The sequence below is a fragment of the Bidens hawaiensis genome, unplaced genomic scaffold, assembly GCF_021521415.1.
Source record: "Bidens hawaiensis isolate Kalapana, Puna unplaced genomic scaffold, B.hawaiensis_p1.1 tig00016270_1, whole genome shotgun sequence".
In the NCBI taxonomy this organism is placed as follows: Eukaryota; Viridiplantae; Streptophyta; class Magnoliopsida; order Asterales; family Asteraceae; genus Bidens; species Bidens hawaiensis.
The window spans coordinates 10,247-20,774 of NW_027492488.1; the positions used below are offsets into that span (position 1 = coordinate 10,247).

Sequence of the window (10,528 nt, forward strand, 5' to 3'; positions counted from 1 at the left end):
ACCTAGCTCAACATGAGCACATGAGACGAGCGGTTCGATTTTGGCAAATGTCGGTTCAGCAATATAAGCTAGTTCAAGTTGTGTTTAACTACATAGGTGTCATAAACCAACGCTCACACACCCCCTTTTCATTTGCAAATTATTACTCGTCTCCATATACGCATAAATGCATATGTAGAAAAAGAAGCAAACCTTAATGGTACATTGTTCATAAAGGTGTGATCAAGCGTCGGTTTATTAGACATGCACACAATCCATTATCGCCACCATGGCTCTGCTTGGACTTACTAATTTTGCAAATTTCTTTAGGAAATCAGTTAGGTAATTAGGGATGTTCAAAACCGTATATCCGGAGTTTCGGATATACGGACTTCGGATATCCGAACATTTTGGATAGTGGATTTCACTATCGGAGTCCGAATCCGAAATCGGATAACGAATATCCGAATTTTGAAAAAAGAAATTACTTATAAAAAAAATTTAAAGACGTATTTTTAAAAGTATTTCAGATATCTGAAATATACGAAAAATTATCCGAAACATCCGTAAAATTTATCTGAAATATCCGAAACATCTGAAATTTATAATTTAATAAATAAAAAAAATATTTTGGATAATTCGGATATCCTAAATATCCAAAAATTTAAAAACCAATATCCGAATCTGTCTGAAAATTTAAATATTCGAGATTCATCGGATAATTCGGATACGAATCCAGATTCAAAATCTTTTTGAACACCCCTAAGCTAACATATTGCACGAATGGTACAATTAGCTAATTAATTTGCTAAACCAAAGTTTTAAAGATAGTCATCTTAATTTATTAACTCTTTAAAAGTGTGTTATTGATGATGAACAAAGCCTTGTTAGAGTCTTTATACTAGAAAAGTGTATGATATATCACAATGACCATTTTGGAAATTGGAATGAATCGTCTTCATAAGTGTAAACCATAATTTGACTGAATAAAAGAAACCAAATCAATCTCAATAAATCCTTACCAAAATAAACCAAATATAAAAAGACTTAAATATCCCTAGACTTCATCTCAAAGGGCAGCAGCACCAAACAGGTTCCAATCATTGATTCTAAATGCAGCCACCACTTGTTTAAAAACATCAGCCATCGGAGTGCGTCCCGACTCTGCAGCAGGCACGGTTAAACCAGCTCCAACCGATCTTGCACTTTCGCTAGACGGGCTGCAACCACAACACAAACAAACCACATTCCATTATTTGATTCTAGAATAAAAAATCCTCCATAAAGATACTAGTTTATACATACTGTATGAAAACAGGCTCGTATGCAGTAATGAGCACATCGGTTCCAACTCCTTTGAGTCGCAAATTCACCAAATATACCTGTATCGACGCACACGAGTAGTTAATACTTAATCTTAACCAACATAATACTAAGGATTAATTTCATATATGCTGTTACAAAGTTGTAAAAGTTCTCATATATACCCAACCAAAACAAAAAATATCACATGTAAGAATTTTGTAGATATGTAACTCAAATATTCTACTTTATGACCATTCTACCCCTTTTCATTACATTTGTTTAAACCCTATTTTTGTTCCCTTGAAGGCAAATAATCAAACAATCGAATTGTATATTTCAAATCAGATAATCGAACGATAAGCAATCTAATATTTTGAAAAATCTATTGATTATGGGTAAAAATAACAAAGATGGGTATACATGAAACTTTAAAGTTCTAGAATAAAAAAGATAAAATGGTCATTTATTAAGCTGTTTTTTATCATAAAATGATATGATACCTTTACAAGATTTTGTGCGTCTCTTCCTTGGCGTCCCTTCGAGATAGCCTAGAAGACATTCAAAAATAAGTCAACAACAAAATGTTTGACTTCATCATTTGACTAAAAGTCAAACATGTTGTAAAACTATATGCAAAGTCAAAGTTGGAATGTTGTTTACCATTTGAGCAGTTGCAGTTGTTATGACAGAAGGCATGTTTCTGTACCCTAATCCTTGAGCCTCGAATACGCCTGATTGTTCAGTCACCTAAATGAAACAAATTAAAAGATTATATTCCAAATATTTAAAAAAAAAAAAAATAGTCGAATAATAAACAATAGGAAATTTACGATGTTGCCCTCAGCGCCTTGTTCGGTAGCAAGGTCTTGCAGAAACCAAGTGGCACTTCCATTATCTGCTACCTCATTCTTCATCTCCAACAGCTCGATTATCAGGCTCTCGTCACGTGCGGGTCCACAAACACCTCCCGAACATAAACAACTAACATATGAACATAAATTATTATGATAAGTGAGTAACAAATAACATATGAACACGAAATAAACGAACCTGATGATCAGGAACTTCACGAATACGGCTCACATCCTGCAAGTGATATTTTTCATTAAAATCTTTGAATGAGAATGCATACAGTAAACAAACAGATGAAAAGATAAATGGAAACCAACCTCAAACCTAAGTGGGAAGACAGTGGAAATTGCTCCACCAAACAACTGTCTTTGTGGAAATTGTTCCATTTTAATCAACAACTGCAAAAATCTAGTAGTATTAGGGTGTGCATGAAACCCGACGGCTTGGTTTTATGTTTTCTAAAAGCCGAATTTGTAGGTTTTGGTTTTACATTTATTTAATGAAAAGCGAAAAACCCGAACCGAATTTATAGATTTTCAAATTTTAATTTTAAGTATTTTTATATATGTAACTCAAATAATGATCAGTTAGATATTAATTAATAAAATGATTTAAGCCCAAATTCTTTATCTAGAGCAAAATTTGTTTCCGACCCAAAATTTTCAACCTCAAATAACAAAAAGAAACTGAAACCAAACCGAAAACCGAAACTGAACGGATTTCAAAAGTTCAAAAAGCACAATCACAATGGAACCGTGTAGCGGTTTTGACTTATGAGAGCTTGAACTCGGCTGGTTTCAAGCTCGGCCAGTTAACCGTTTTTTTCAAACTCAAGGTCGACTCGCTTATTATATATTATTTAATTTATTATATACTAATTTTTATATTTGAAGGAAGTCGTAAACGTGGCAGTAAGCTAAGCCCAAAGCTCGGTTATGCATTGCAAAATTAAAACACAGAAAAGTTAAAACTTAAAAATGCATTACGCTTGTTGAGGCTAACCATAAACGAGTCAAAGCTCATTATGCGGTGTGAAATTAAAACAAAAACGCACTACGATAAGTCAATACCTATACAAGCTTTATTTTATTTGAGGCTCGTTTCTGGATTTCGTAACATAGGGGACAAGCATGTGATATTAACGAATCAATTATTATCGAGCAAGAAACGAAACAAACAATTTAATGGTTTACCTGAGTTTATTATGCTTCAATGCAACCCACACTTTAAACCCTAGCGGTTGATATATTATTATATCGATTCGATTGTCATGTGGATTAATATTATTATTATATATGGTGCTTTGATATTAAGCAACTTCTCATTCAAAACGTAATAACACCAATTGGCAACACAGGCCCCTTAACTTTGGTGTTTTTACGATTTATATATTTTATAATTTATAAGATTAAAAGGTATGTGATTGAAGTGTAAAAATCTGATTGGTCCAGGTGTCCTGATGTGATGATTTCACGTCGGGTATTTTTTTTAAACTCCTGTTTTATTTGGACGTTTATGAATTTATTTTCAGGATTGACTGATTAAGTATCAGTACCGTCACGAATTTAACGAATACTAACTAAAATTGTGTCGCTTTTTCTAAATAAAACGTGCTACTTTTTTAGGTGTTTATTAATTTACTTTTAGGGTTTAGTGCATGCGCCATATGCCCATATCAAACTAAACTGATATAGATCGAAGTCAAATAGCTTCACCAACGCAACACACTAGTTTTGTACTTTTAAAAATGTGTAGGCGTCACCAGCTGAATACATCTCGTTTAAAATATGATTTTTTTATCATAAGTTATACGTATGCCAATAGTCGAATACTATTCTAGATGGTTACTAATGAACTTTTTGAGTTTATTGTATGTAACGAATCTAACCGATACGGATCAAATTCGCTACTTATTATTACAAAGCCGAGCATACCACATAAAGAAAAATAAAACAAATATTGAAGATGTGTTTTTAAATGCATTTGTATGGTATATCTCCTAGCCTATATCTCTTACTTCGTTAGATTATTTAGTTCCTAAACTTATATCGTTATCACTTATCACATTATATGTATTCTTAATAATAATAATATGATCAATTGAGGTGAATTTGTATTTCCTAATCCTAATATCCTAACCAAAAGTTACAATTAGGGAATTGGGCTATTGGGGAAATAACACAACGATTTTTTTTTAATTGGTGGGCTTAAATAAAATTAAAAAGTGGGCTTCTTTAAATGGAAATAATACTAGATTAGTAGTCACTAATGGTTTATTTGGTTAAAAAAATTTTGGAAACTACGCCTTTCTTGTATTTATGTTACCGCACTTTTCAAATTTGGAGAGTCCCGATACCATACTCTGGCCAGACTATATTATCTTAACCGGGTCCACGTTGGCTTTAGAGTTTGACTTGGGCGTTCCCCTAGGAAACCATACCGCCGACTGCAACTTAACAGCCGTTGTGCCACCACAAGAGCAAAACTCTCTGGCATAACACACGGTGGGACGAAAACCCGGGTGGGCTTAGGGTTGGAACTGACAACCTTTGTACAAGGCATAGCTCAAATCCTTTATTGCCAATATCCACCCAAATATGACACAAGTGGAATCGAACTTGAGTCTCCACTAGAGAACTCAAACCCCCTACCACGAGACCACAAATGGGGGATATAAGTTTTTATTTGGTTAAACTTTAATAATTACATTTTTATTTAAAAAAATACTTCGTAAAATTTAAATGGGAAACGGGTACTATATTTTCATAAACCCAATGAGAGCTCAATCATCAGAAAAGATCGAGTTTGTTCAAAACTCGGGTATTTTACTATCTATGAAATGCAAAAAATTAGTGTTGTTTGAACCCAACAACAGCCCAATACTACCTAATCTGACAATGCTCAAGGTGAACATAGCCTTTTAATGATAATATAATTGACTAGGTCCATTTGTCTCATTGTTGGCATGAATTGAGATATAGGTTAGCCTAAATTTTGGATAGAGAAGTAAGCGAGAGATAAACACAATGTCAAGTTCAAGTCATCCGATGTGGCTAAATATGTGAGTGGTCCAGTGAATTTGGAGTTGCTTCAACATTTTCCCCGACATCCAACGACCTTCAGGTCAATCATCTAGCACATTACAGTGGGTGAATCCATAAGACCATAGCCATGCATCCAAGAAAGGATTGTAGGCATCTATTTAGGACTTCATGGTAAGTAGTATAGTTCAAGAGTAATTCCTAATAGCTTCATAAAATATTGCCAAAAGTGACTCAGGAGTACTATAGGCCCATGTCCAAAACAGTTTAAGTAGGTCATCCATAGTGTCTGAAATATTATCTAAAATCATAGAGCTACAATATAGGCATATAAAATGTTCATACTCTGTCAACCTAATCAATCACCACTAGTCCACTAGGATAGCATACTTCCTTTAGACCATTGGTAATTTGGATATATGGATATGTCATTTAAAGTGGATTGTGGAATGAGTAAGTGTTGTAGTAAACTTAGCCCTTTGACATGTGTCATTCGTTGATAACTTTATCTTTAGAGTATCTATCGGGTCCTCCTAACCACACCTCATACCCCACCAGACGCTGCGTTTAGTCCTTACCGGTGCGGTTTATTCGACGTGATTGATTTGACGACGTCGACGGATGATTTGATTGGTGAAGTCTGTCGTTGTCCTAAAACACGCCGTGTTTAGACCTTAACGTGGCGTTTACAACCATCAATTATTTAGGCAGTTTCCCAGAATTGTGGTGGTATACATTAGCTACATTACATACAAAGAATACATTAGCTAGCCTGCAAAACATAAATTATTTGCTACATTACATACAAAGTGTCCTAATTCCCAACTCAAGAAAATGTCTTGGATGTTTGACGGTTATTTTCCGAGCCCGCCGAGGACAAACGATGAGGCAAGTATTCCGGATTTGAATCTTGCGCCGCCGGAGTTTGTAGATTATGACCGGGGGGGGGGGGGGGGGGCGTTACCAAATTTGAACAAGGTATCGTCACATGTTTATTTGGGTTACCCGTCGTCATTAATTTATGAAATTAGATTTGTTAACAATATATTTTGTTAGGAATATTTTGTGCATGACCAACCGGATTGGTATTTGGCGCCTAGCAGCAGTTCGTACTTGTCACATCCTGAACATGATTACGGGCAGCCATCATACCATTTATCAGGAGACCCGCATTACGTTGCCCAACCTTCGTACCATTTTAATACCGAGGAGCCGTATTCATGTAGTCAACGTTCGTACCCATTACCAGTAGGTGATGCGTATTGGTCACAACCAGAACCAGACCATATTCTTGAAACCCCCCATGAGAATGTTGATGAAGATTATGGCATACATAATTCTGACGACGTTGGTGATAATTACATTCGTGAGGCTAGGGTGTCATATAAAACGGATATCGTACGAGCCAATTTGTTTTGTTTAATAAAAGTATTTTGTAATTAGTAGTTGGGTTGAACTTGTTTTAAATTTGACGTTAATACTGTTTCAGCTATTTTCTTCCCGTGAGGAGTTGGAGGAGTGGGCGAAGAAAAGAGGTCGGGAGCACGGGTGTGTTGTTGTTGTCCAGCGGTCTAGGCCAAGAGCCGTAGATCTTGGATGCAATCGCGGCGGCGAACCAAAACTCACAGCCACAATCAGGCGTACAGGCAGTATAAAGAAGGGCTATCCGTTTAAGCTAAAAGGAAGGCACAAACGTGTTGGTAATTTTTGGAAGCTTGAGGTCGTAAACGAGACGCACAACCACGACCCGTTCGTATTTAAGGAGGGTCACGCGTATCTAAGGAGAATGGCCGACGAGATGGTTGATATGGTTGCGAGGTTACACGCGGATGGCTTGAAGACATCAAAAATAGGTCCACTGTTACGCAGACAGTTTCCCGAAGCCTGCGTTATTGACAAGGACATACACAATCTTATAGAGAGCTGGAGAAGAGAAAATACAGTTGGCGATACCCCAATGCAGGTTCACGTTTTTGAATTTGATTTGTTGCAATGGATGTTCAAAATAATATATTAACGTCAAATAAAACCGGTTGCAGGTATTTAAAAGCTTCCTGATTAATAACGGGTTCGTTTATCACACACGGGAGAACCCTGCCACAAACCGCGTAGAGGACGTATTCTTTTGTCATGACACGTCGCATGAAATGTGGCGTACGGTCCCCCATTTGCTTCTGATTGACACCACTTACAACACAAACATGTACAAGTGGCCGTTTGTGCAGTTTATTGGCGTGACATCTCTTCGTCGAAGTTGTTCTGTATTGCGCACGCGGTTCTACTTAGGGAACGCTAGATGGATTTCACATGGGCCCTCGAGCACCTGAAAGGTATGCTCGAGGATTCTATTGAGCCGCGCATCATAGTCACCGACAGAGACTCGGCCCTGATGAATTCTTGTAAACAAGTATTCCCGAATGCTACCAGAAACCTGTGTCGGTGGCACATACGTGAGAATATAAAGAAAAAGTGGAAGGGTATCTATGACAGCGAGGCATGAGAAGATTTCGCTCTATTATGGACGGTCTTGTGTGAGTCTCCCACGTTCGATGAATACGAATTTAACTGCTTAAAGTTGCAAGAAATGTTATTCAAAATTGGGAAAGAAAGTAAGTCGTTCTGATTATTAATATACAATAAGTGTTAATCTAGTGGTACATTTCATAAGTTTAATTTTGTTTCGTTTTCAGAGGTATGGGACTATATCCATGATAGCTGGCTGTCACGAGACAAGGAAAAGTTTGTATCTTGCTGGATGGCCGATCGGTTAAACTTCGACGAGAGTACAACAAACCGAGTCGAGAGTCAGCACGCAAACTTGAAAAGGCACCTTAACGGGGCCAACAACACCCTCCACGCACTTGCGGCTTATACCCTTGAGCTTATAGAAGCCCAGAAGATTGAAATCGGAGTAACATTTGCAAAATCCCGGATTACGTTGAAGAGAGACCATAACCTTCAGGTTTTTTACAGGCTACATTATAAAGTGTCGATTAAGGCTCTTACACTACTAGAAAAGGAGTACGGAAAGCTTGACAAGATGATCGTGTCGGGACATACGTTCCGACACCAGTTGCGAACGTCTATGGGGTTGCCGTGTGCTTGTGAGGTGGAGCGTCACCTTGATACTTTGGTACCTATTCCACTAAAATCGATAGACCCGTTCTGGAGGAAGCTTGACTTCGATCCAGTGGTCCCACAGGTAGAAGAAGAAGACTTCGAGGCAGAAATGGAAGAGCTTAAACAGAAGGTTTTGATACGTAAAGATCGAAAACAGAAAAGAAGTCTTTTATCGAAGATTTGGTCCGTTCTTCCCGGCAACTCAAATAAAAAAGAGCCAGAGAAACGGGAGGACCCTTGCGGGCGCCCAAACCTAAATCAACAAACAAAAAAGGTCGAGGCCACCAGGCACAGCTCGTATATCCCTTCCTCGTACCCCACTTCGTCCTCACAGAACATTGACCAAACCTCCTCATTCTTGGAGCGTTCGCGGTCGCAGTCCCATTCACAACTTAAGATGCCCCCTCCTAAACCTTCAAAACGGTCGTCTAAGAAAAAGGAGACTGGAGCTGCCATAGGTTTTCCTTTAGTTGTTTATCCAGTAGATGTTGCAGCGGTAAATCGGTATAAGGGCCTTGTTCCAAGCTGGAGTTACCCTTACATCTCAAGGATCATAGACGTAAAGCCTGACGGTAACTGCGGTTTTCGGGCAATTGCGGAGGGTTTAGGAATGGGTCAAAATTGTTGGAGGGAGGTTAGGGTTGCCATGAAGAATGAGATGGATAGGAACCCAGATTGGTGGAGGGAAAGATTAAATACGGAGCACCCGGAGTTTTTTGAGACGACCCGTAGCCGGTTAGATTTTTAAGAAACGGTTCAAGATGCGCCCCGCAACCGTTGGTTTCAGTTACCTGCCATGGATACGTCGTTGCTCAAGCATTTAATTGCGTTCTGATTCTCATGGAGCCGCATAGCAGCCAGACCTTTTTCCCGATGAGAGAGGGACCAGATCTGTTTTATGGTCATCCGGTGCTGGCCATTGCTAATGTTACAGATACTCATTGGCTATATATACAACTTGAAGGGGATTTCCCAGTGCCTTTGCCGATTCGTACTTGGGCGAGATTTGCAAAAGAAGAGGGTTACGGCTGGAGGGCCTTGTATGAAAATCGTATAAACGGCTACCTTAGAATCATGTCAAGTTGACGAGTCGAATGTGATATAGTTGATTTAACTGCTTGATTGAATATTTAAATCGATGTATCACAGCCACATATTATACGCACTGTGCGATTAAGGTAACATAAAAATATGTAATTTTATGTACTAATCGAATATCATTAAATATGAAGAACAATCGAACACGATAACACAGTTGTCCAAAATAGCATCCACACGTCCACCATTAGTAGTCTTCACACCCGTTTTCTTGTAACGTTCACACCTATTTTATTGAAAACGTTTGGTATTTGTTTTGGTGAAACTTGGTGAATGATTTGGGAGAGAGGTGTCATATGGTTTATGAGGTGGTGGGGTGGGGGTGACAGGTTGTTCAGATGCTTTAAATGTATTGGCTTTGTAAACTGAAAAAAAAAATCTCTAACCGCCACGTTAAGAGGTATACGTGACGGTTTTATCCCATTATTTTCCGACATGTCATGTCGGTGCGTTACCGATAACCCCACGTATAGTCCTTGACGTGGCGTTAGTGTTCCATTATTTTTAGCCTGTCAAATATTGTTTCCCCCTCTTTCAGTCTATTTTTCTTGTTCAGACGACCGATTCCCCTCTTCCCCGTATTATTCCATCTTCCGACGATAGTTTGAAGGATGTCTTAATCCAAGTCTAGTAAACACTCCTCTGGGTCATCTTCGAAGCCTTCCCGTGAAGATGACCTTTGTGTGAGATGCCCATGTGGATCCGCCACATGTTACCGGATATCCAGGACCGATGTAAACCCCGGTCGTCGATTTCTGTCCTGTGTATGTCTTTAATTACTAACGAATTTGTGTTTATGTCTGTTAATCTAAGTTGATAACTTTAATTTGGGTTAGGTCAAATTTAGGTGTTAGTTTTCTTAGTCTGTTAATCGAATTAGGGGTTTTTGTTTGTTGATATATTAAGTCCATTACAGAAGGGGAGTTGTGGATGGCTAAAATGGGCCGATGATCCCACATGCCCTAGTTGTGAATAGGCAATTCAAGCAATGGTGAATATGATGAACAAGAAAGATGAGTTTGCAAGAATGAAAACCAAAGAAGTAACAAGGTTGAAGATGTTGCTAGCTATTAGTTGGTTTTTGTTCTTTGTTTATGTTTGTGTTTATTTACTAGCTGATAACATCGTATTTG

General features: G+C 38.1%; 2 protein-coding genes across 2 annotated transcripts; one reads left to right on the forward strand and one right to left on the reverse strand.

Annotated features, from left to right (window-relative positions):
* Positions 1 to 951: 951 nt before the first annotated feature.
* On the reverse strand, positions 952 to 2,534 carry LOC143551145 (uncharacterized). Its single transcript, XM_077041647.1, has 7 exons — positions 2,454 to 2,534; positions 2,331 to 2,370; positions 2,115 to 2,248; positions 1,945 to 2,031; positions 1,785 to 1,832; positions 1,285 to 1,361; positions 952 to 1,199 (listed from the first exon to the last, which is right to left on the reverse strand). Exons 1-7 carry the CDS (start codon positions 2,520 to 2,522, stop codon positions 1,049 to 1,051), a joined length of 606 nt encoding a protein of 201 aa, XP_076897762.1. The 5' UTR covers positions 2,523 to 2,534; the 3' UTR covers positions 952 to 1,048.
* Positions 2,535 to 6,011: 3,477 nt separating this feature from the next.
* On the forward strand, positions 6,012 to 9,045 carry LOC143551144 (uncharacterized). Its single transcript, XM_077041646.1, has 5 exons — positions 6,012 to 6,065; positions 6,234 to 6,575; positions 6,667 to 7,140; positions 7,217 to 7,430; positions 7,868 to 9,045. The coding sequence occupies exons 1-5, from the start codon at positions 6,012 to 6,014 to the stop codon at positions 9,043 to 9,045; spliced, it is 2,262 nt and encodes a 753-aa protein (XP_076897761.1).
* The last annotated feature ends 1,483 nt before the right edge of the window (positions 9,046 to 10,528 follow it).